This window comes from Cygnus atratus, chromosome 17 (genome assembly GCF_013377495.2).
Source record: "Cygnus atratus isolate AKBS03 ecotype Queensland, Australia chromosome 17, CAtr_DNAZoo_HiC_assembly, whole genome shotgun sequence".
Classification (NCBI taxonomy): domain Eukaryota; kingdom Metazoa; phylum Chordata; class Aves; order Anseriformes; family Anatidae; genus Cygnus; species Cygnus atratus.
The window spans coordinates 12,855,907-12,882,661 of record NC_066378.1 but is presented as its reverse complement, the minus strand read 5'-3'; the positions used below and the strand labels follow the sequence as shown (position 1 = coordinate 12,882,661).

General features: G+C 47.7%; 1 protein-coding gene across 1 annotated transcript in view; it reads right to left on the bottom strand.

Annotated features, from left to right (window-relative positions):
• The window catches only part of MLXIP (MLX interacting protein), a 48,107-nt gene extending 24,538 nt beyond the window's left edge, over positions 1-23,569 (bottom strand). The window contains exon 1 of the mRNA XM_035565608.2: positions 23,196-23,569. Coding sequence (XP_035421501.1) covers positions 23,196-23,569 — 374 coding nt within the window. The remainder of the gene's footprint in view (positions 1-23,195) is intronic.
• Between the last annotated feature and the right edge of the window lie 3,186 nt (positions 23,570-26,755).

Genomic DNA, 26,755 nt, shown 5'->3' with positions numbered 1-26,755 from the left:
AACAGGTCTTGCAAGCATTTCAGGATTACAACTCATTTCACCCAAACAAATTTTTCTCCTTGCCAGTATCCCTCCCATCTTCTCAAGCGCCAGCCTGGGAGTTTCCCTTAACCGTGAACAAGAGTGCTCAAAACTAAGCCCCAAACCTTGCAGGTTTGGCTGCACTGGAGGTTTGCCTGGCTTGGAATTTGCCAAGGAGCTGGATGAAGTCAACGCAAGTTCATTTCTGCAGTTCCATTTGATTTTCTAGACTGGCAATACTGGAAAGGATGAACGAAATTCCAGTTTTGGCCAAAGAAAATCCACCACCCAGGAATTGTACAATGCTAATAAATGCAACTGGGCGAGCTGGGCGCGCAGGATCACCAACAGACTCGAAATATTAACGTTTCTCCAAGGAAAGGGAAGGCTGGAAAGAAAAACAGCTTACGTATGAATAGTCTTTGAGGTGGAGGGGAGAAAAAGGAAGAAGCAACAGGGACTCCAGTAAACACTACAAACACCAAGTAACCAGCCCTTAAACGCAACTTTGTGAATCATCAATCCATGTTCCTGAGAGAGCAGCAGAAGTGGGAAATACTCATAATGTAGTAAATTTCAAGCCACAGATTAAAGTATACCTATCTCCCCTCTCTCCAGGTTCCCTCTCTCATTTTTTGTGGTTTTATTCACACATCTTCCTACTTTGTCTCCCTCTGCTGTCTGTTTACCCTCACTACCACGTAAGCACAGCAACAACACAAACTGCCATCAATAGGACAATGCAAACCAAGGCACAAGGTTTGTCCTAAAACATTATAAGCCAAGAGGTTAAGGTGGAGGAGGGTGCACGGACAAGCGACAGGAGCAATGTCACCTCCAAACCTTGTCCTTTTGGAGGCCACCAAGCACCCGGTCCATCGGCAGCACAGTGCCAGCAGACGGATTTGAGGTAGCCTCCGCTGGGGCACTGTGAATTTCCTATCCCACAGCAGCTACAAATGTACTCACAGAGCAGGATTACTCTTCTCTTTTGTACACACCGGGAAGCGGGTGTAGAGGCCGGCTACGAAGCGAGTCCTGCGCTCACCAGGGTCCGTGAGCTGCCCCCTCGGGGTGGGCGCTGGCCCCCGGCGGTGCAGTGGGCTTTCAGCAGCCTTCGGGACTGCTGCTCGCAGAGAATGAGAGTACAAACACAGTTTGGTGCACAAAATAGCTCCTGCCAGGGCAAGCAAGGCTTGCTGGAGCAAGCAAATTTACTGCTGAGAAGTAATGGGAAAGTAATGGATGTAATGGAAAACCACGCAATCCATCAGCAAGGAATAGGAAGAAAAACAAATAATTTATGTTTTTCCCTGTAAGTGAGCTCTAAGACACTCTGTACAACCACACTGTGTAAGCTGACTGAGATCTAGGAAAGCCATTGTGACTTCTCCTTTCTTTTGGCGCACGCTGCAGCACCCATACACCACCCTGCACCGTGTCTCCCCAAACCCAACTCCGCGTTTCAAGGCTCTTCCAGTCTACGGAGGGATCTCCACATGATTTTATCTCCCTGTTACTCAGCTGCTGGGGGTTCAGGGCAGACAGTGGATCTCCATTCACTTTAGAACCCAGTTTAGATCATCTCATTCTGTTTTCAAGCTTGCTGCAAGCTTGTTCCACTTTGTTAAAATGCAACCGATGCGCTACTAACACTGACAAAATGCCCCCGTGCCTTCGACTAAGAAATCCGCCAACTTAATGCTCATCTCAATTGCTCCATGTGACTGGACAGTTTGCCAAAGCAACAAAACTAATAATCTTCAGAATAACAGCAAGAAATGCTTTTCTTGGAAGAAAAATATATATGTTTATATATTCCTCAAAGGAACTGTAATGACTTTTTTGTATATTCCTTGCATCTTCAAGAAGGCAATTAAAACTGGAACTAAAACACAAATATTTTAAAACATTTTCTATTACATTCTTCCAAAATACTAAACAAAAAGTAGTGCATCAAAAGAAGGAAGTGATTAAGAACCTATTCTTAAAATAATTATTATTTTTAGTTCCCATGGGAGCAAAGCACAAACCCAGCTTGAGGTCGTAAGTGAAACAACTTCAGCCTTAGTGAGAGAAATCAGCATGGAGCTGACAGCAATGTTTAGATACTGCTCCCAAATCCAAAGGCAATGGAAAGTCGATGACTTTGAACAGCTCGGGGACTGAGAGCAGTGCCTACCTGAAGCCGATCTTCAGATTTTAAAGAAACAAAGCAGAGCAAACAACAAAACCAGCCACCAAGACCTGCCTCCTGCTGCTGCTGCCAGCTCCGGCACGAAGCGTGGAGCAGCTCGCTGACCAGCCCGGCAGCCACACGGAACCTGCGAGCACCTGAACTCTCCACTTCTGAGATTCCAGCGAGAGCAGCTGTGCTCTAAAAGCAATGGAAAACCACCCAGATGTCACAAGATTTGCAGCAAGGTACAACACCACTAAGTAATCCACACAGTAAAACCTACTTCTTTAGTTGCTTCTGATTCAACCTGCAGTTCCCTGGTTTTAATCTACCTCAGAAATGGTCAAAACAGCCGTGTTTATCACTGAGTTTCAGCCTCTTTTTTTTTCCCGACAGAAGACAATAGGGAAGACTTTGCCTTAAGTACCAGTGTGAAAAATCCCCTTCCTCCACCCAGAAAAAGAATCAAATTCATTCTCCGCAACATGACGTGAATGGCGCTGACCGAGGAACTCTGGTTGGCAAGCTGTCCTGCAATTGTACTGAATTAAATACTGTGCATGAGGTCTTTAAAACACCGAGAGAGAAGAAAGGTACTGCACGATTTGCTGCTTAAGAATAAGGTAACAAACAGTAAGGCTGAATTATATACCCGAGGCTACACAGTGTGTGTGACACAGCTAGGAACGGGACAGAGATTTTTGTCATGCTGCCGTGTTCTGCATGTCGAAGCCTCACACCCACCCTCTGCCACTTGGTTTGATATGTAGGGACAAGGAAGAAAGCCTCTTGCTGCAGTTGCCTCTCTAGCTCAGCAGTTATTTTTCCTTCTGCACTCACGTAGCACCTGGCCTAGATCTATCGTAAATGGAATTTAAACATAAACCTCTGAGCACCGAGGTTCACATGCCACAGGCCTGACCCTGCTGCCCAAATATATATTCGCAGCAAATACAGCAAAGATACCTTGAAACGCAGCTATCAGGAACCTGCAGGAGTCACTTCTCAAACAGACCATATGGGTCTCGTGTACTAGAGTGGTAAGCAATTAATTATTTTATTTTCACACCTGACTTTTGCAAATTCAATTGCAGGAACAAGCTACAGAGTGTGCTTTCTCTATTTAGTTAACAGATTCCCATTGCCTTTGTGCCAAAAGAGCTCTCTCTTGCCTTGTTAACTCCTGTCTTAAAACCCACTTCCTCTGCATTTTTCCCCCAATGCCTTCCTGTACACGACCATTCGATATTTAAGGTAGACTCTAATTTTCCCTTTTATGGCAGGTGACAGTAGAGAGGCTTTTAATTTAAGCAATAAAAAAAAAATCCAATTTGATATTACAGTAGCTAATTAGATTAGCTTTTCCAGCAACACAGAAAAGAAACTTTTTGGCTTCTCCCCAGCATTTTTTTTTGGAAGGAATGGTTTCAGTTTGTTTTTTAATCTCCAAAGTGTTTTGTTGGGGAGATGGGCCTGTCAGCTCAGCTCTCCAGGAGCCAAAACTAACAATATTTCCCCAAACAATGGTTCATTCAAAGAATAAGATTATATGCATTGTGTGCTGGAGCAAGGAGGCAGGCAAGTGAAACAAAAACTCTCCTACATTAAGCAAGTCTGTAGGACTTGCAAGGAGGCCACACTTTCACATCTTACTATTTGCTAGATACAAAGCTAATTCCAGCTGCTGCCCCAGGACACTAATCCCAGCCAGAGCTCGTTTTAAAAGCAAGCATTAAGACAGCTCATTTCCTTGAGGTTACCTGGTTCACCTTCCTCACCTGAAATCCTCCTGCAGTAGCAGAGTCCAGGCTGTGGAGGGATTTTATATTGCCCACAGTCCACAAAGGAGAACTTTGTGCTAAAGTTACATCAAACATTATGAAACAACCAAAATCTCCCATTGTTTGATTCTCCTTCTTCTAAAAACAATGCTTCAATCTTGAGGACAGAGATACTAAAAGGGACAAACACTTTTCCTCTAAATACATGACGCTGAGGATAGAAGTGTTAAAAAATAAAGAAATAAAAAACCAAAGTCATCCACTGGCAAACTGGAATTGCAACACCGGCTGATTTCACCCAGGAAGGCTGAGGCGTGCATGTCCTAAAAAGGGACAGGAAAGTAAAAGATCAGTCACACTGCAGGAGCAAACATTCCTGACCCAACAAATGCACCATAACCAAAACGCTCTTCATTTTTATTTAGCTTTAAAATCTATCATTTTAAGCTCAGTTTGAAAGTTGAATGCGATTTGCCCGGGATCTGGGCTCTTGCCGTGACAAAGACCACATCTACGCTGGTGATGGAATATCTACGCTGACAGCTTTTTACACCATCCTTAAGTCAGTCAAGGAAAAAAGTTTTGCGCTGTAGTTTTAGCCAAACCTAACCCGGGCAATAGCTGCACAGGAAGAGGAAGGCTTGTGGCCAGCTGGGAAAGCTGACTGGAGAAATGCTTTCCGGAGAAGCAGACTTCAGGCAAGTTATGAAAGGGCAAAAAGAGCGCTGAAATAGCATGGGGTGAAGGGGAACAAGGAACAGGACAAATATCAAGGAGACCTGGAGACTGCAGCGTCCTTCAGCCAGTGCCTATTTAAAGACACCAAATATTTAAATAGTTTCTGTTTTCCAGTCAGAAACCATACTTCTAAAAATGTTCCTGCTTCCCAGACATTTGTCTCCTATGGACTTACTTTACTACAGAGCTGGAACAGCGAGAAAGCACGCTTCATAAAGAATGTCAGCAATAATTTCAGTCAAAAATGCTGAGAAACAGGCGTGGCCATCACCATCCATCACCGCTGACTCCTGAGCACAACCTCTCCTTGATCCTTCCTCTACTTAAGCTCGCCCATCCACCAGCATTGCTGGTTCTCAACTTGGTTTGGTCCACGAAGAACACAGCAGAAAGCAGTCTCCATTTTTTTCACGCTTGGCTAGAGAATTCAAGACAAAATAGAATCAGTTTGTATCTTTAATGAAAGAGGGTTTTCTGCCTTTACAAATAGACATTAAACTAATCAGATTTTCTGGTGTCTGCCAGGAACATATCTGCTGGTCAGACAACAGCATGGGTAAGAATTTCGGCCCTCCTCAGACCTTCCCCCAGAAGAAAGCACTGTAAACACAGCGAGCAGGAAAAATCTTACAATTAGGAGAGCCACAAAACTTCTGCAGCAATACAGGCTTATACTTAAAAAATAAACTCCACAGGAAATTGTTCTGATTTTTTGTTTAAACAAACACTGCAACCCAAAGTTTCTGTTCTGGTATGAAATGACATAATCCGTAATTTATTTTCCTGGCAGATTAGATGTAGATGTGGAGAGCACAAAGTGAAGATTATCACGATTTCTAAGTATTCAGTTTTGTTTTTTAAAAATGTTCCTTTGAGGTAAGGATCAGTGATTCAAGTGTGGACTTGAATCTTCCCTGCACAGATTTAAGACACCCTTTATACAGTGGATGTCAAATTCCAACTGGAACTGAGCAACAATGCATGCTTATTATTGAATTATCATTAAATTCTACATAAAAGGAAATGTATGGTAGCATATGCTAGCACTTAAAAAAGGCAGAAAGCATCTGAATTCATATTGTTGGTATCTCGGCACATTTCTCACAATCAAAAGCTTTAATTATAGGATCACGAGCAATTTTTCCACATCCTAAGCCTCTCCGTGTACAGAATAGCACAGAATGGCATGCAGCACAGCCCAAGTGTTTAGTTTAGCACTTTCCTTGCTGGCCCCCCGTGCTGTTTACTTTTCAGTGCTCAAAACATAATTTATAGTTATTGTTTAGGCTTAACTCACAAGTTTTTCCACAGTGCTTTCCCTTTTATTTTGCGGGGGGGAAACTGAGGCACAGACCTGTTAACATTTCATTATCCGCTCCGCTGATCTGGCCAACGGGAGGTGACATGCCTGTGCCTGCCTGCCAAACAGCATCCTCCAATTCCCTGCCCTGTTCTCACCTCCAGCCGAGCTGAGACCACCTCTGCACTCGCTGCTTGGACTGGCTGCTGTCACCAGTTCCTTACAAGGTTACAGTCTGACCAAGTTCAAAATTCAGGTTCACAGGACAAAACACTCGCGTGGTACATGAGCAACCCTCTCGCTGAATTTCAAGGACCTTGTTCCAACCCCTCGGGTAACCGAACTTTTGAAAAACGAATCAAACTTTTTCTTTCCTTTTTTAATATGGGCAACATGTTTTGTTTCAGCTTTATTCATGGAATAGACTGAACTGCTTTGAACAACTCCCCATCCAAAAGCCATCGGCTTAAACATGCGAAAGTTCAGCTCTAACAGCTAAACAACCAGAAGTGCAGTTCCACAGCAGGAATTAGTGGGCAGCGCTAAGAACAGGAGGTGCTACCAGCACTGCCTACAAGAACAGCTGGGTAAGAAGGTGGAAAGTCAATTCCTTTTCATGTTTTCTGCGGTGTAGCGTAATGCCTCATGTTTTGTATGACTCACCCTTGTAACTAAATGAGCACGTTATCTCTGTATGTAAAGCAGCAAGCATGAAACCAGAGCGCCAGGCAGCTGTTCTCTGCCTGCAAGCTGCAGGCCAACAACTGAAATCAACCTACTGGAGATCAAACCTTCACGCCCAGCTCCTTCTCTCTGCTGCTAGGATTGCTCACGCAGCTTCACGCGGCTCAGTGCTCTCTGCCCAGGGCCAGGACGACCAGAAATGAGTATCCTGCATCACCTACGAAGTTGTCAAAACTATTTTAGAACCACCGGATTGAGGACTTGCGTTTAGGGAGCACTTACTCTGTTCTTCGCCTGGAAGGAGCAAAAAGACACAATCAGCTTTAACCCACCTCAGGCTCCTAATGTGCAACGGTCCACCGGTAACTTCGCTCTGATCTGCGGCGGTGAGGGCTGTGATAGTTGCCAGATTTTCTTTGCTGCATCACCTCCACCAACAGCTTCGTTGTCAGCTCCCTCCCTGCCGCGCAATTCCCTTTCAGGGAGCAGCCACGGCACCCAAAGCACCCCTTTCCCCCATCACCTCCTCTCCACCAGCCTTGCTGCAGCCTCCCTCCTGCTCAAAAGGAACATTTAAAAGTTCTCCGAGGCCAAGGAAACATCCTGTACCTAACGACGTTGAGATGGCACAACAAGGATGGATCAGTTCTACCGTGAACTTTTCTTACAGAATCCCTGCTGGGAGGTCGAGGAGCTTCCCTACTGTTACTAGCTGCTATGATGGTGATCATCAATACGGTGTATTGATAAGCACGTCAACAAAGTACTTCACCCAAGATCACGTATTTGTTTTCCCTTGGTTTTGAAGCCTGTCCTGCATTCCCTCGTGAGGCTGGCTTTTCACCATGCACTTCTAGAGCAGCTTCAGTCTAGGGGAAGTGATCCTCCTTTTGTGTCTTTTGAAATTCTCCACTTCTTCCTAAAACTTGATTCCTATCACTGGGTTTTGCTCAAGCTTCTCAAAACACTCTCTGCAGAGGGCTCTTCTCACGTGCAAATGCCCAGGAAGCAGAGGTGTTGCCCAGAGCACCTTTTCCTGCCCGTTTACCAGGATGGCAGCCGGGAGGACCCTCTTGCACAGAGCCACCAGCGGGTCGGGATCCTTTTGTATGCTAAGGCCTTAGCCTAGGGTAATAGGCTGATTGAGATGCGATAATCCAGGACCTTATTTTAAGCACCTAAATTGTGGTTCAAAGATTTTTCACACAGAGAGCCCTTAACAAACCCAAACAAACCCTATCAGCAGGGCAGATCAGCAGCAGCTCTCATACCGACAGGAACCGAGAGCTGTTTACCAGGGACAGAAACCTGAAACCAGAGCTTCTGCCACAGAGGGTAGGGTAACGTTCTGGGCACGACGCTGCGAGCCTATAAATACACCCCGAGACTTCAGGGATCTTATTCTGAAAATGACTTAAGTGTTTTAAAAAGAAGAGGCGCTCCCCACCTCTCCCCCTGTGCAACGAAGCTCTCCCAGCAGCTGTCTGCGAGCAGCTCCCTGCAGCATGAGAAACACCAGGCTCGTTCCCAAATTCAGTTACTGCAGACTCAAGGCTTCACCAGCCACACACAGTTTATTGAAACCGTACATAAAAGCTAAGCCAGGAACTACCCAGAAGATAGGAGGAGGGTAATGGCACAGTTCTGTTACTACTAAGGCTACTGGAAGATCAAAAAAATACTCAGAAAGATAAAGGAGGGAGAAAACCCCTGCCAGAGTCACCATAAAGCGGACTGGAACGGGCAAAAAAAAAGGAGTTAAGTAGAAAAGAGGCCCCTCCGAAAGGCCACATCCACCTCCTAGGAAAATCTTTACTTCGTTGGATCCGAGCGCAGACAAATGCTTTCACAGTGACTTCACCAGCACCAGCCTCCAGCCAGCGGCGAGCGGCTGGGAGCAGGCGGCTCCCGCGGCCCCTGCTAGGAGCAGCCGCGCTGCCGGGGATCCAGCGGCCGATGCCCGCAGCCTCCCGGGAAGGCTGAGCCTCCAGGAAAGGCTGCGCCTGCTTGGAAGGAGCGGTGGATAACGGACCTTCACCTCCAGGTCAGCGGCGAGAGCAGCGGCGGGAGCTGCGCGGCTGTGTAAGTGACCCCTCCTCGGGTTAAGTGGGGCACGAGGGAGAAGCGTGCTAATGCTCACCGCGCGGAATCCGCGTCACTTTTCCCACACGGCTCTCGCTGCCAAGTTCGGGTTGGACAGGCCGAGGGAGATTCCTGGTTCCACACAGGGTGGAGAGACCGGCCCTGTCCCTGGCAGTGTGGCTCCGGTCGCACTCGAGAGCAGTTTGTTACTTCATAATGATTGTGCTCAGAGATTTTAAACTCACTGTAATAGCTACAGGACTGAATAGCACATAAGCACAACGAGATCGAAAGTGTCTGCGTGATTCTGTGACACAAGCAGGAAATGCTTTGAAAGCCTGTTAAAAGATGAACACAGTTTGTTCAACGATAAGTCATCAAAAACAGGACAGCTGAGAAGGTTTGTGGATGCTCGGGGCGTGAAGTTTTAGGAGCACTGTCTGTGACTGCATGCTACAACTACAACTCAAAATCCTCCCCTCCCCTTTAGTGTCCCCCCTTTAAGGGGATGAGGAAAGACAAATTCGGCAGCACTGAATTCTGAATGCCGCCCCTCTCTCCGGAAAGGCCAGGTACCAGGACGAGTACACAGCGACTGCAACACAATTACGCCTCCAAACTTTCGGAAGCGTGAGAAAATTGAAAAGCCAGAACTAGAAACTCTTGCTGAGTGTGTTATATTCTGGGGGAGAAAAGCACGCATCCTGCAGACGCAAAGCAAACGAAGTCGGGGTACACGGCACTGACCGCACCTGACCGACCACCAGCAGCTCCGGACACGCGACACTTCCTCTCGGGATCTCTGTTGGCATCGCAGCACCTCTGACACTCGCCTCCAGCCAGCAGGATCGCTGAGGAGCCCAGGAACCTTCCCTAGGAGCCAGAATACACCTAGCATACACCGAGTTCATCGTCCCCTTCAAATGTCTCTCTCCCTCGCCATGTAAAACGCTCTTATCAGAAGCAGGAAGTTTCAAAGGGGCGTTTAAAGCTTTCCTTTATTTCCTGTCTCTCCAGACTACATGCGAGCGGCCTTTCTTATAAAGTCATTCCTCTGCTGACAGTAACCACCACGACCAAATATCCACCAGCAAAGCAGCTCAGAAATTCTTGTGTCAGTCACCCATGCATTCATTAAGACAGCTGGACTCACGATCCCCTTTCCAAGGACACGCTTTCGCAGGGCCCTGGATGGTCTAGGTCCCAAAACAAGTGGGGGATTCCCAGGTAAAAACAGATGACAGTAACAGCACTGTCCTGAATCTTCCTACAAACAGCCCCCACCAAACAACCACAGCAAAATCCCCCCTCGCTAAACGACCCTAGCACAAGCCTCTCTTTGAACCGTGTTTTTTCCACGTGCAAAAATCACAATAAAGCTGCCTTCACCTGGTAGGGTCCCTCAGACTGCTCAAACGAAAGGTAAATGACATTTGTTACACATTTCCTGCTGGAGAGGAAATCAGTCCCTCTAAACTTCCTAAGATCTGTCTCCCTGCTTTAAAAGCGCGCTCCATGCACGCATCAGCACACGCAAGGTCAGATTCCAAGCCTACTAATGTGCTAATAAAAACTGCTAATAAAAATTTGAGGCTCCTCAAGCTCCGCTAAGATTTTTACTGGAGATTGGAGGGTTCTGCTTGTGTGACTGGATACTGAAGACAGATGGGATGCACGCTGGGCTCCTAAGCAGAGACTCGCGGAGCAAAACTTTTATTAGAAGCAGTAATGAACTGGCTTCTATTGCAGATTTTTGCGCATCTGATGTTGGAGCCTCTTAGTTGAGCTGTGCTCTTCGCTAACATTTGCTGGTTTGATGAAGTGAGCGAGTGAAACCTCGTCACACGGTGACAACATCCGACCACAGAGGCACTGGAGGCACAAACGTACCGGCTGGCTGTGTCCGCAGGGCCGTGGGACACCCGGTCCCTCCAGGCAGTCGCTCAGGGAAGGCAGCAGCAGGCTGGTATCACGCAGAGCAGCCACGCAGCAACACCGACTGCACTTATCTGCAGCTTCCAGAGCCCGAGTGCCGCTGACACGTACTGTCCTGTGCTCAAAAAAACACACGTTTCCACACCAAGCAAACGCTACAAAATGAGAGCACTCTAAGGCTGTAATTTTTACACGGCAGAAGACAAGTCTCCTACTAACGGAGATAAGAGCTTAGCAGTGAAAGTGCTGCCTGGAATTTTTTGCGCTGCTGGTACTAAAGCAGCACCTAGCTCGCTGTAGTACTTGGCACCAACCTCGCCTGCTTTATCGTAAGAGCTGCACAAACGCCCAGACGGGCGGGCCAAAGGTCCAGCTTTCCCAGGGCTCCGTCTCCAGCAGTGGCCACAAGCAGGTGCTTGGGGAACAGCGAGAACAGGACAAGCACGTTTGTGTGGCACTCCCTGCCGTCCCCAGCCCGCTCCCTTCCTCCAGCTATCTTCAGAAACTGGTAAAAGCAGCAAAGCCCTAGGACCACGTCCCCACTGGCCCTGCACATCTCAGGCAGCCCTAGACAAAGCAAAACTCAGCTCCATGAATTCCCAGGTGGGTCAGGCAGCCAGAGCTTAAACCAGCCCCAACCCAGGCTCAAAGCCTTCCTGACCAGGGAGCAGGTTAACTGAGCCCTCTGCATACCTTGACTCAACACACATTTCTGAGCAAGTCAGTCTTTTGTAAACATTTCTCAGTTGTAAAGGGAAATGATATCAACCTCCTCCCTGCAAGCGAATTGGAAGAACCACTTTATTTCTCCACTTGTTGTGTCTGTAGACCCCCCTTTTTTTTTCATACTGATGTGAGTTGAATGTGTATCGATCTGGCAGCTCTTTGTGTAGAAAAGGGAGGGATAATGACTTTCTTAATAGAGAACAGCCATCGTGGGGACTGCTGCAGCAGATTCAGATGTCCCAGCTTTTTGATAGATTGCTTGAGGCTCTCAGCTATTTCACAACGTCTGCTTTCTATTCTCAATATATTTTAGCTGTCAAAACATGATTGCTAAGTACCTGAAGTACATGCAGTTTCCTCCTTGAGGACATCTGTGTCTTTAGTCAAGTTATTTCTCCCACCCCAACACTAGGTTCATCTGAAATAAGCTGTCAACATACAAAGTACTTCTCTTGCTCTGTAGCAGATATAAGTATTTCACAATAATACTGAAATCCTTCAGTTTAATAGTTCTTTTTTAAATTTTCCATATCCTCAAATCCAGAAAAGTCATTTTCGCATGTGTTCTCAGGTCATTAACCCATTCGCCCACTACAGTTCCTCCTCGCAATTTTCTTGCTCAAAAGCTGTGTTGTAAGAGAGCAAAAGCAAGCAGATCGTTCCTTTTCCCTGCTTCCCCACACTTGGCACGTCACCACCGTGCTTTCCGATCACGTACTCGCCCTCCATCCTGCCAGGGACACATGTTTACCCAGCAAACAGAAAGCTGGACTAGGCTGAGTATCCGTGCAGACATTAATGTGCAGGAGTTTGAAAGCATAACTGGGGAACATTCCTACCTCTGCCGAACTCTATACATAATGAGCCAGCATGAGAGGAATGGTATGTAACATCCAGGTCCTTACGTGCTGCTAGCAGATGTGAATTTCAGAGCCCATTTCTGAACCCACAGCTTAGCAGAGCACAGACTTTGCTGTGTCGCCTCTCACTGGAAGACAGAAAGTCCTCCTGATGCTGGCAGCTCCCACTTTCAGTATCATTTTAGCAGTTTACCTTGCTTGCCTACATGGCTACAGCTTCCATACACACATCCAGGAATTCATCAGGATGAGCAGAGACCAACCATGCTAGAAAATAACAAATTATATCATTCTTTGCCCTGGGAAATGTGGCAGCAGGTAATACCCATAGCTATTGATTGGCACATCAGAAATGCAACAAGATCTTCCACCGGCCTTTTCCCATTTGGCACTTCTGCTCTGACAGCTGCCTGGCCCAGAGCTCAGGTATCTCCTTTTTTACCTTTCTTTCTTCATTTTTACTTGTATGCCTTTCCTTTTTTTACTGTGTTGCTCATTTCTGTCTCTGACCTGCTACAAAGTAATAGCTCTCAGTAACAAGCACAGGCTACATCAGGTGTGATACCACAGCTCCAGAACCAAAGGTCTGCCTAAGGAGAGAGAATGAAGAGCAGCCCCAGGCTTCAGAGAAGAATCACAAGGAACTGAGCAGCTCTTCCCTTTGGGAATGACGTCATTAGTGAAGATAAACAGGGAAAAAGTTTAACAGCAACCTAAAATCTGGATGCAAGATGCAGCAAGAACAAGTTTAGCTGAAGAGCCTTTGCTGGCTCACGTTTAGCCACACGAATGTACAGTTGCTAGACAGTAATTAAATGCAGTGGGCCCAAGTTATTTTTAGATCTATTGTGCAATCCCAACGCCACTTCATTCCAGCTGCTCCAGAGACACGAAAATAACATCACACAGGCCTGGGCTCTGTACCGTCACTCCTGGTTTGATGGGCTCTCCTCCTGCACTAGGACCTTATCGGGTGAGAAATCAGGCAAGGCGATGCAGCCCCTGGCAGAGACGGGGTGACGCAGGCAGGAACAGGGCTTGGACAACCTGCTCACGCTGACGGGGAGGTGGTGTGGCTGTCGGACTGAGAAATCGCTGCGTTCGCTGCAGCCCTGATACAGGTCTCAGCCCTGCACTTCATCCGGCGTGTCCTCGAACTGCTGCGGGCAGAGCCCGCATTACTGCCAGACCCTGAGGGAAGAGAGAGTAAACAAAGTGGCAGAGGGAAACGGAGGCCAGGATTTTGAGTAAACATCCCACGCCAGAGTTCTGAAAACAATGAACATGACAGATTCCAGCAGCAAAAGCGTCCTTCGTGCCTCTGCAGTGTTTGCTCGGGTCTTGTTACGCAGAGATGCTGCTTAAAAATAAAAAATAAAAATCCCCTGTCCACGCTGATACATGAGGACCAACAGGCTTGGCCGCTAGAAGGATCAGGAAAAAGAAGAGGCCCCATCTTGCTCGCGTACAGGATCTGTCCTAAGTGCAAGATGCAGCACAAACTGCAGGAGTGAGGAATGCTCCTGTACGCCTCTCTCAGCCTCAGGGCCAAGCCCCTGGATGTACCACCACTGCTCTAACGACAGCCAGGGGCTGGTGTTGCCCCCAGCTCCCAACGCAGTTACCTCTGCAGCAGGACTGCCTCAGAAGGGTTCTGCAGGAAGCAAGCACAGCAGGAGACCACACAAAGACCACCCGGAGGGACCCGCAAGATGCCACCTTGCCCCCGGATTTGCAAGACCCAAGTACAAACAGTGCAGTTTATACTTGTTCATTTCCAACACTAATGACAGCAATCTTCTTTCTCAGGAAGGACGAACTTACTACACCAGAACAAGGCCGTCTGGATCTTCTCCTTCCCCCTCAGTCACCCTTAAGGCTCAACTCCGCAATTCTTGCTCTTACTCAGAAGCCAGCCCTAGTACAAGCTGACTCCACCAAACCCCGGCGAAGACAAGACCACCCTTCTAGTTCCCAGCCGAGATGGGAGGAAGCCTTTCCGTGCTCACGCAGAAACAAAGCTACAAGAACAAGATTCCTGTGCTTGTAGGAGGATGACTCTGTGGAAGAAAGGGAGTAGGTCCCTCCAGCTTGCTGCCTTTCCTCCTCCAGCTGGGCGCAGCCGAGGCTCTTCTATTCCTGCTCTGAACTGTTCCCCTAAAACTCTGTGCTTCATTTCCCGTATCACTGAGGGAATGCACAGGGAAGTACCTGCGATTAAAGAGAGAAGGGCAAACAAAACATACGCAGCTTAATTGCAAATACATCCTCTGCTCGCTCCGGTGTGGTATAAATGAGCAATAAATATACCTCTGGAAATCCAGAGATCTCCCATGACATTAAAAATATATGTATTTCTCTATATATGCAAGACATTCCCAAACACAAAAAAATCAGGTAATAAAAAGCATGAAACATTGCATAGCTTCCTTGCACAACACCATCAGCTAAACTAGAAACAGAGATGAGAAAGCCTGTAGCTGTGCATTAGCGTTGTAAATAATGTTCTGTGAACACAAAACCAAGGATCAAACAGTTGTCCGACTAAACTTTAACACGGCGTTAAGATCTGACAAGTCATTAAGATATTCCAACGCGCTGCAGAACAAGCCTTCGGTTCGTTAGGTCGAACGCTCAGCTACTTGAACAATCGACCCCCCTTCCGTGCAAGCATCGCGCTGTGCCACGGAACACATCATGTCACCAGGGTTATCAGCAGGTCAGCCGTGGTCTGGCCTACGCACACTGACGTATCGCTAATTAAACAAAACCGGATTCGAACGCTTCGCTCTGTGGGAATCCTGCGGGCCCTCCCACCCGGCCCGGGCCTTCTGCCTTACAGCCCTGGAGGCGACAAAGCAGCTCTCGGGGCCGCTCCTCGCAGCCTGGGCCTTGCACCTTTATCACACCTTCCCAACGGGCGGGGGCCCGGGAGCTACAGCACGCCCGGCTCCTCAGCCTCGAAGGGAGGAGAGGAGGGAAGTTCGGGCTAACTTCTCCCTCACGTCACCCGTCGGGGTGTCTGGCCCAGGAAGGAGCCATTGCGCTGTGACTTGGGCCTGTACAGCTTCCCAAGGTCCCCCCCAGCCCCGTTTCCTATTACACGCACGCAAGCACAGCCCAACCTCAAAACCACCAGCGTTTCTCACAGGTAGCCAACTGCTGCGGGGCTCGCTCTTACGCAGCACCTGGTTCAAACACCTTAAAGCACAAACCGAAACCTTCTCCATGGGGAGGGAACGGCGACTGCAGCCCTCGGCTCTCCTGCTGGCAGGAGGAAACCAGCTGCGTTCACCTCCTGAGCAAATCTCTCTTGGGGAAAGGGGTCAAGCCTCACGTGGCAATTAAGCGTTTGATAGCTCAGGGAGGCGGATGCCATTCGGACTTCCAAGCCCAACAGAGCAGCTCTCCACAGGAGAAAAACCCAAACTGCTACAAACGCCACAGCTCCCGTTGTTCTAAAAGCGGGAGTCTGCTAGGAAAAATAATCTAGATTCTCCAGAAGGCCACCAGCAGCCACAGACTTCAGAATGGAGAGCTACGTACCAGGTATTTAAGCTTCCTTGGTGCCTGCAAGGCGCAGCCCTTTCGCAGGGAGCGTGATGCTTCGTCTCCGAAGTGCAGGCACCGGCTCCCCAGGGCGCAGGCAGGTGCTTTTCGCCCGCAGGTCAGGGAATGCCAAAGGCAGTCGGCAGCTCGCTGCCTTCCAGATGTGTGAAGATGGATGTTAAAACACCAGCCTGCTTTTATTACCCTGTAATTTGCACCTGTACGGCTCCTCATCGGTTACAACAGCAATGGCTTTTCTAACAGGTGTCAGCTGCATGTCTTCTTCTTTCCCTCTTAAACCTTCCTTTCGTCTCCTTTCCTTTATTACTCAGGTTTGTAGCTGAAACATCATCTTTGATACAGCTTCCTTTCAGACTCCCGTGTCAGATCACTTCTGAACTCCGTGCCTTTGTCTCCCCTTCTCTAAACCACCGGTGCACACATCCGAGTCCCTGCACCGCTGAGACCTCCTTGGCCGTTTTCAGAAGGGAGAAAGGGAAAAATAAGCAGCTAGCTGATTTATCTAAGATCAACAGGCCAGAAAGTAAAGGCTAGCGAAAAGCTTTGTGCCTGTGTCACAAAGTAAATAAGCTGTGGCGAAGGCATACGGGAACGTTTCCGATGGCGATTACTGCCTTCCTCACAAAGGGATGTCGACATCAATCATATTACAAATGGCACCAAGACAGCACGTTCTACCTACAAAACAAATAATCAAAAGTGACCTTCCGACCCCCCTTTGAACAAGCAAACGTATTTTGAGGAGCCCATGTTTGGAATTCCTATTCTAGCAGTGAAACCACTGAAGTCATTTCTAGAAAACCCAGCTTTTGCTAACCCCACTTCCCAAGCCTTCCTGCTTCAGAAACGGTGACAATAGTGTAACTCCAGCTTGCACTAAAAACAATCAGATTCTGAATTTTCCATCGCTGTCCGCAACACAAAGAACAAACTCTATTTTCTTTGGAGGCAACTGAAACGAGTACTTTTCCTAATCATCCTTATAATTGTTGTATAGATATTTTAAAGGTTTCCTTCCCGGACCGAAAGGAAAATTGTATGAAAGCTGTAAAATATTTCAATAGCCATCAAAGAGTTCAGAAACCTTGCCTTTTTCCTCAGAAGTAGCTTAGAAGTTTTGTCTTTAAAGAGACTGCTCGTGCCAGTGACGTCCAAATATCAAAGGATAGATGAGGAAAACTGCAAAGGCAATTAATTTCTGCATACAAAGGGAAGGAAGTAGCAGGCATGTAGCCTCGTCTTTTAATTACAAACGAAGTACTAGCGTAAATCCAAGCTGGTCCAAGCTTCTAAACTGCTATGTTTTGTTGTTGTTTTGTTTTAGAGAGATGTACATTTCTTTCTAACTGCAAAAGGAAGCGAGGCAGCTCCAGGACAGCCAACCCAGGAGCCCCTGCCCCCGTTTTATTGCGTGATCACCCACGCCTCTGATGCGTGGCCCCCCTCGCTCCCTCCCTCTTGTCAGGCACACTCTTCTGAAGCGCTTCCTATCTAACTGCCTCGGCACAGATCAGAGCACAGGGCAGAAATGCCAGACCTGACCCCAGCCAGACCTTCCATCACCCATCCTCTCCTTCCACATCACCTTACCTCACACCCACTTCTGTCCTGCACAGCACGACCCCGGCATCCTCACCTCTCTCTAACGCAACATTACGCATTCACCTTCCTGCTTTTTATCAGTTCTTCTCTATGTACAGCCCCAAACTCCCTCATCCTTACTCTTGCTCCATCCCACCCCTCTGTCAAACATTTCCTCCCTGACCCATTTGTTTGACTTGAGCTTCACGGTATCTTTTTTTCCCCTCCTTCTTGTTTTCATCTCCATGACCTCCTCTATCAACGCTACCAATTCCACCGTGTGGTTTTATCTCGGCTCTCCTGATGCACTCAATGCATTCCTCAGAGATCCTCCTAATTTTGCTCCATATCTCAGCCAGCCCCTGGCCTCACTCCTCACCCCCTCACTCCTCCTTCTTTGCAAGAGATCGCCGAGTACTGTTATTAGGGGGAAATCCCGCTCACACAAACAAGAGTTCATGCTCTTTCCGTTTCTCTGCAGAGTTAAAACACCTCTGACACTGCAGAAATGCCTAGCCACCAGCTCAGTATGGCTACAAAGCTCCTGGTATTCCTCCCCACCACTTTCTACCTTGCTGCACCGCAGACAGCCGTTTGTTTAAGGCTAATCGTAGCTTAAGGACACGCGGACAGATAAGCAGCTGCTGAAGTGCCTGGGTAACCAACCCTGCCTTCCAGAGAAGTGGAGTTTTTTTTCCCCACATGGGAGAGTAACAAACAAGAATGATTCAGTGACCTACTAAAGGAGGATGTGGAAAGCGAAGTTAAGACTTGAGTTTCGAGTTTCTTGGCTTTAATTCCTCTTGCCACCACAGAGGAAAGAAAGAAAAACCGATAAGGGGGAGAGAACTGGAAATCGATGTGATAACTTCTGTGGGCATCAAACTCTGCTTCACTCGGAGCACATCATAATTACGCAGCACAAGTTTGTCAGTAAAAGTAACTCCAAATCTCGCAGCTCAGCCAAGTTTTGTTTTTCCAGACCATGCAGAAGTTATTGAGAATTGGCAATCTGAGGACGCACTAGCTCCCTCCTCCCTATTTCAGCAACCCATCAAAAATTGCGATTACGAAATCCACGTTGTATTTAAGCCAGAAAATAAGATCTGTTTACTGTGTGGAAACACGGGACAAGAGAACTACAACGCAACACGCAGATTAAATGGTAAATCACAAGATGCTATCAACAACATGGCTTTTATAAGAAGCGCGATCACCGCACCCCAGACCGCAGTAGCACCTTCCAGAGCCAGCTCCCCAAAAGCCACCAGAAGCTCACGACCTGCGCAGCCACCAAAATCACCAGGAGCAGACCAAAACGGGTTGTTCCTGCATCTAAATCTGCCCACAGGATTTGTCACTTCTTCCTAGTCGTGTGCAGCACCAAAGACACCAAAACCTTAATTTCAACGAACGCCTTTTCACACTGCCACTACTAAACATTTACTTTGGCAAAACAAACGCATCTTCGACAGGAAAACAGCTCGGCAATCTTTCTGCAGACCTTCCTGAGGTTCAAGGTTGGCAAGGTGGGACTTACAAGCCCGTCTTAAACAGAGCTTAAAAGCTTGTGACTATATCAGGCCTCTGACCTACGCAAGGTAATAGGCTCAGCAACAACACCCTGATTCATACTGCACCCCGAACGTAGCATCCTTGCTACCCTTAACCACGAGCACTCGCAGCACAGCAATGCTGTTAAGTTAGGCTTCATTCAAGGGATGAGTACAGGTCTATTTGTCAGAGCAGTTTCTAAAATCAGCATATAAAATGTGTAATTAAGTTCTGGAAGCTTTTTATCTCAGACCTGCTAGCACCACTGCCAAGAACTTCCCAAAACGCACGCTGCCTTAACCAAGTAAATGTGGCAGGCGTGCTTTGGAAACAAGCTGACCCCTAACGTCAGTCCCCCAGCGAAGGGAACGTTTCTGGCTTGCAGCTACATGAAGTGATGGGGTCAGATTGCTGAGGAGGAGAGATGAGATCTAGAAATGACCTGGCAAGTTTTTCAAAAGCTAGCCGATGCCACCGCTCCCGGCGGTGTCCGTGCAACGTTACCAAGTGTCGTGTTCCGTGCAACTTTAACAAGCAGGATCCAGGAGGTTTTAAGCGAGTATCTCATGGCAGTGCTAAGGCTCTTACCTCAAGTACAACACCTGGCATGCTCCTTAAGCTCTTATTGGAAGGTGAGAGCTCTGAGGCTCCTGAATAATAAAGGAGCCCACAAAGCCCCTATCACATCCTACCGCTGAGTAAGATTGACATCAACCGGCATAATTATACGTAACACGAGTTTAAAAAGAAAACCGCCCACGTTAAGGACACTACTCACGCTCATTAATTCCTAAAATAAAGCTTGTGCTGTGTTTACACTACGTACATGACCACACTCCACACACAACTGACCAGCCCATTCTCTGCGCTGCATGGATCTTCTCCCAGTGCCGCAGGAGAGGAGCTTCCACGGAGAAAATGAGCTATGTGGTCCCAGGCCCTCATCGAACTCCCATTCCCTTACAGGGTGTGAGTACCAAGTGAACTCTGCACCGCCATTTAACTGCCCTGCACCTCGAGAAAGTAACTGAAATAAACTCTATGCCCCTGTTCACAGGGTGGAACTTTCCACAGGGAACGCTACCATCCCCACACTGCAGCCTGTTAGGGCGATTAATGGTTTCCAGTGACCTTTCTTGAGGCACAATTTTTCCTTCATGTAAGCCTTCAGCCTGGACTCTGCGAGGAGCCGAGCATTATCCTGCTGCTGAAGACAACAGCTCTCCAAAAGGAAGAGGAAAAATTCTTCTGTCCACATCTGAGAATAAAAACATGCATTATGATGTGCTGTAATCGGAACATCTCAGAATACAGTTCAGTTTGGGAAAGTTATTCTCGGGTAACGTAAATATTTGAATAATTGTAAAGTTTTTAAAGGGTTTTACTAAATTAAATATCAGGATTACGTATCATTTGACAAAATTCTGCTTAAAGACCATTACAGGCCACTCAACCATTGGCATAGTTTCTCTTTATTAGAACGAATGATGCCAAAGGTCATTTCCATTTTGGAAAGCACATTTTTTACATCTTTGCCTTTAAAGTGCCTACCTGCCACAGGCTGATCACAGTTACTCGGGCCACCTACACGTACTAAGATCTGCAAGGTCACATTGTTTTAGAGGGCTGAGATGAAAGGACAAGAAGAGAAAAACCAGGGCTCTTTTACCTCCGTCGGTGTGATATGGTTCCCACAATCAATCTCAGGAAAAAAACTGGTGACATTTAGATAAAGCGCAGCCCACGTGATACCTGTTGTAAACCGTAGCATTTATAAGTAACTTATTGATTTAGAAGATTGTTTTAATCTCCTAACTGTACAGCGGAGCATGCTCCGGTCACATTTTCCCCTGTGAAATGGCTCATCTGAAATGAGGTTTTTCTACCTGTGCTGCTGGCTACGTGACTGAGGCGCATATGATGAAAATTAAAATCAGGTTAGCTTGTACTGCTCAAAGGCACGAGGGAATTGCTTCCCTCATGTTTGAAAATAGCTTTTTTGACATAAAAAGTGCGGCAGTTACTTAACAGCACAAAGCCATATAAGAAAAATAAAAAGGAAGGAAAAAAAGGAAGGAGAAAAAAAAAAAGCACAGCCAAATAAAAGAGCCCAGGCTACGCTGTGCATCCCAAAGCGAACGTGATTCAGCATAAATTTGGTCGTTTTGAACATAAACCACCCTGACCTGGTGATCTAGGTAATCTAGCAAAACTTTTTTTTGCTAGCTCATTGGTAAAACTAATAGATAACAGACAAATTCAGTGCTTCTTTTTAAGACTTTTAAACACTGACATACTAGCAACGGGTGTCAAGTGTAAATAAATACAGCACACAGCTCTGTTAGATCAACTTCTTTGTTTTTATATTTAACATAGCTATCACCCAGCTCTAGAAACATGCTTAGTTAGCTCATGCCCCTTATTGTTGGCTCTGCAACTGCCACAAACCACATTTCTTCACCTTTGTTTTCCAGTTTTGTTTTGTTTTTTTTTCATTTTTCATTCATTGGTTTTGTTTTTTTCCTAGAGTGAATTTCTATCCAGCGGTGGCTGTAGGAAAAATGTACACACGGTATCTGCAGGTTTTGTCAGTGCTGAATCAGATAATAAGGAGGAAGATGCCACAAAAGCAACAACAACTACACTGTCCCCATAAACCAGCTCGTAAACCTCAAACCAAACCTGAAGCATGGCAGAGGAGGCGGCTGCTGTTCACCTGAGGGCCATGTGCTCCCTGAAGAGAACATGGACCTAGACCACTCCTAAGGTACAGAGGTTCAGCTTCCGTGCTCCATCGACCGTTCTTTAAATCGTCATCATGGTATCATGTAATGATCTCGCTTTTCGGAGACAATTTTACAGTGTTAGGCAAATTAAAAAAAAAAATAATCATCACAAAGCCACCCAGTAAGCAGACTGAACCTGGGCAGGACTTTTCATGATTAGAAGCAAGCAAACACTCAGGTACCCAAGTACGAAACATTAAAAATCTGCTTTTCTTTGGCAACCTCTAAGAAGACGTTTTCTGCACCTTGCCTCATACTACCACCAACAAGCAGGACAAAATCCTTTCTGCCAACATAGATTTGGTGCAAAATGTATACATCTATAACAGATTTCAGCACCGTCAGATTTACATCACGGAATCCTCCCTTTGTTAGATGTGATCCTCAGCCTTCAAATCCCAAGGATACACTGGTGGAAACCCAACAAAATAAAGCAGATTGAGGCCAATGAGCAGACACACGTGAGGAGTTCTAGTTCTGTCGCTGGCAATACTTTTGGTTCCTCTGCATTTTCCTCTCAGCCTGTACAGTAAGAGCAGACTGGTTAATTTTTAATCAAGCGTTAGTTTTATTTTCCTTTGTAAACGCCAAGATTTTACATCTATCTTCGTATGCACCTATCTAAGACTCACTCACTTGCCAATAACTAATAACTCGCATGGTGAAAAGACTAAGAGGGTTATTTATGTCACGTTTTCTCACTACACATACAGAACAGGCGCTTCTATTGCTTCCTGTTCACTTAAAAAAAACTGAAAACAGAGAAAAGTCTCTGTAAAATGAACAAAGAATAGAGAAGCGTGGGGTGGACAAAGTTTGTTTCCTTTTACCAAGCTAAGATGGTTCTTATAAAGGAAGATAAATCTTTCTGTTGGTAAGGCTCGGGGGAGCTTTCCATCCTTCCTTTTAATCAACTTCCAAACCGTGCCTAACCGAGGGCATCGGAGTGGATCTCCTTTTGCTGTATCACCACGGAACAAAAGCTGCAAGCAGACACACATCTTTCCAAAAACACTCCTGTTCCATAGCTCTGCCTCCATTTTGGAAGGCAGACAAAGGGAGCAAACGTGAAAATATCGGAATATCTCACTAAAGAGACGAAAACCAAAAGCGGAGCGTGGGCAAAAGGCACAGATAAACCCAGGAAGTGCTGCTCCCCAGCCGCAGCCACCGGAACAAAGGAAACAACGACAGCTTCTACTTGCGGGAACCTGTCACAAAAAAAGAGGAATTCCACCGAAAGAGCTGCGGGGCGCCTCCCGGGCACCCCCGGGGCCTTCCCCCAAGCCTCCGGGGCACCGGGGGCCGTCCCCCCAAACCCGGGGGATGCTGAAGCGATGGGGGCCGGGACCCAACGCCCCTGAGGGACGCCTCCAGCCCGCAGCCCCCGGCCGGTACCTGTAGGCCAGGGACATGCACTCGAAGAGCTTCGTGAGGGAAGCGTCGATGCTGAGGCGCCCCCCGGCGCCGCCGCCGCCCCGGGCCGCCCCGAACTGGTAGGTCTGGCAGGTCTGCTCGTTGACCGTGTCGAAGTCGTAGCCCTTCTTGGGAGGGTGCTCGCTGTGAGGCGACGACACCATGAAGTGGCCCGAGTGGATGATCTGGGGGCCCGGCGGCTGCCCCCGCCGCGGCCCGCACCGCCGCCCTCCGCCCGGCGACGAGGCGCCGCCGTCGTCCGTGTCCGACGAGTCCTCGTCGGGCTCCGTGCGGGGGGACAGCGGCCCCGCCGCCCCCAGCAGCCGCGCCGGCCGCATGAACACGTCGGCGGCCATGGCCCCGCTGCTGCTGCTGCTCCTGCAGCCGCCGCCGCCGCCAGCCCCCGGCCGAGCCCGCCGCCCGCTCCTCTCCTCTCCGCTCCGCGCCGCCACCGCCCCGCTCCGCCCTGGGCCGGCCCCCGCCGCCCGCTTAAAGGAGCCGGGGCCGCCGGGGCCGCCTCCGCCCTTCCCCCGCCGCCTGCGCCGCCCCGCTGCCGCCTCAGCGCCGCGTCCCTCAGCGGCCGCCCGCCCTGCAGCGCCCCCTCAGCCCCGCGGGCTCCCCCCGAGGGGGTTTTACCTCAGGGAAGGGCCCGGCCGCCGGGGGCAGCCCCCGGCCCTTCCCTCAGGAAAGCTCGCAGCCCAGTTACAACATATGATTTCAGTGCAAAGGGCTGGGCCATGCTGCCGGCTCCCATGTACCCAAAACAGCTCTTGGCCACGACTGACACCCACCCTTACACCATCACGGAACATCCCCGTGAGGCATCCAGCAGCCTTGTGTCACCAAGGAAGGGGAGGGAGGACACCATGTCACAAGGCCCCCGTGCCATGCTGAGGCTGCCCTGTCCCCAATCCTCCTGGGGGCCACTGGTGTAAAATAGCCAGCGTGGCACTTCCACCCCGCTAGAAAACTTCATGGGGTGTGAGGTGGTGTACGGGGAAGCCTCAACTAGAAACGCGTAACCACCTCTGGCCAAAAGACTGAAAAGTCTGAGCAGGCTGTGGTCATGAGGAACAGAATCATCACGAGGTCTGTGGCAATACACTTCCTCAGAAAAACAGCTCTAAGCTGGGGGGAAATTTATAAACCTAAGAGATACAGAGCACAGCCGAGAGCTTGCTGAAGAATGTTGATTACGCTAGAAGTATTTAATGGCTTTAAACTATCTTTAACATTGAAAACTGCTTATTATAGACCAGAGGCAACCTGCAAAAAGCCAGGGCAGCTACAGAAGTAGCAGGGGAAGCTGCAAACGCAGCTGAAGGGGTCAGCCTGGAGTCACAGAGAAAAGCCTAGGACACCGGGGCTTCCCCTTACAGCCAGGTGGCTCTGATCTAACCCACGAACCTGCTTGGTGCCGTGCATAAAATTAGCACGATGGTTCCAGGGGAAGATCGGATTTCATCCCTCTCAAAACCATAAGGAAGTAATGGATCCCCTGTAGATGAAAATAAAAGCACATCAATAGGACCAACAGATGTATTAGCCTGGGGAGAGAACAGCAGCTTACAGCACGCACACAAAAAAAATATACATACAGATCCATATACAAATCAAGAAAAAAAATTGTTTGCTCTGTAGAGCAAACCTTCAATACCAGGAGAGTAATTGTATTCTAGGTGGCAGACTCCAAAGCACTGGTTTGAAATTGTTAATGTATGTTCAGCTCTCTTAAAAGAAAAAAACAAGCTCTTCTACGCAGTCTTCCTTGGGGGAAGGAAAATACTAAATTGCCATATGCCGCTTTCTCCGCTTTGTAAGACCAGGAATAAGAGGAAGGGAAAACTCAAGGGATGGACATGGAGAGCCTTGGGCACAGAAGGAAGAGGCTTTCTTACAACATCACAATTATGTCCTTGCAGTAATCTAACACTGCATTAGAATGCATGAAATCAGGACAGATCGCTGTGTTTAGGAGAGCAGCGTTAAGTTAAATATCTCGCCACACATGAAAGGAGCAGGAAGGCACCATCACATCATGTGAGGGCTCCAACTGAGAGAAGCCTTTAAAATCAAGACTGACATTTAGCTTAGTCAAAACTACATGACTGCAATTTTTAAGAAAAAGCCATTCATAACTAAGCTTCAAAGAAGCTGAATATTGCTAGCTTAGGTTAGCACTGGTGGTGTTCAAAAAGAAGAAAAAAAAATACCACCACCACCACACACACAAAGCTATCTCCCAGCAAGACATCCTTGTCAGTACTCCAAGTGCAAAAAAATGAAAGCATTCCAAAGCAACGTTCAGAGTAAACCTTGTAAAACTAGTTAAAGTTTGTTAACGTACCTGAACTAACGAAACCTCACAACCACACATCAGCGGCAGTGCTGTCTACAGTACTTTCACAACAGCCTGCACATTAACCTTGCAGGGGTGGTTTGCTTACAGATTTATTTCTTCCTGTATGGAAAGAGGTAATTTGTTAAAATGAAGTTGCTAGGTAGCAATGCAATTTCTAAAGAAATGTTAGTAGCACACCTAACCGTTATTTAAAACAGGGGTAGCAGTCTTCAGCTTAGGGTTTTAAGAGCAGTTCAAGGTTTTTTTCCTCTAATCATCCTCAGTGCAAATACCACAGATGCAAGGAAAGATGCATCCCTTAAAAAAAAAAAATGCTTTGGAGACAGACCTTTTGACTAGCCTTTAGGTCACCAACAACAGTTCCAGGAGGCACAGGGAAATACTAAGGGACCACAGCAGCATCTTTTGGCTATGCTTTTTCTTACTGTTTTTAGCAATCCGCAGTGCAAGGCACAATGTTGTAGGCCCCCATCTTCTGCTGCTGTTCCTTCACCAGAGCAGGCTTTTAGCACAGGAGGAAACAGCCATTTACTTAGAATTCAGCTGTAACACACATTGAGCAGAGAGACATTCAAGCTGTTTAAAAATATACCTGCAGCGTACTCCACAACACTTAGCGGTAAGAAATTATCCTTCTAAATCTACAGACAGGAAGATAAGCCTTCCCATTTTGATGAGGAATGAGGCACGGGAGCTCAAGGAGACTTACTCACGGCCTCAGACCGTGGGGCTGATTGCAGGAGCTGGGAGTCCAGCCATCCCGTTACCACTCCGCTGACCCTTCTGCCCATTCTGCTCCCAGGCAAACCACAGGGCCAACCTCCAGCTCCGTACCCAGCTTTCTAGGCTGCGCTGTTGCTCACTCCTTTACTGGCAGAAGCCTTACCTGCTCAGAGTCTTTTACTTCTGGGACCTGTCTTTAATTACACCCTTATTCGTACCCGTTCTTTTCCCCTCTCTCTCTCCCCTCAGTTCCACCCTACCCCTTATAGTTCTGCTGATTTAATTCCCTAATCCATAAAAAAGGAAAAATAATATTTTTTTTTTCTCCCAGGGTAGCACACTGAAGTGGTTCATAAGAGGATCCCATGAGCACCCCATTAAATGCAAGGGAGGCATCAAAACTAACCAGCCATGAGAAGACAAGCCGGTCATGGTTCCCCATTCTGGCAGCAGTGAG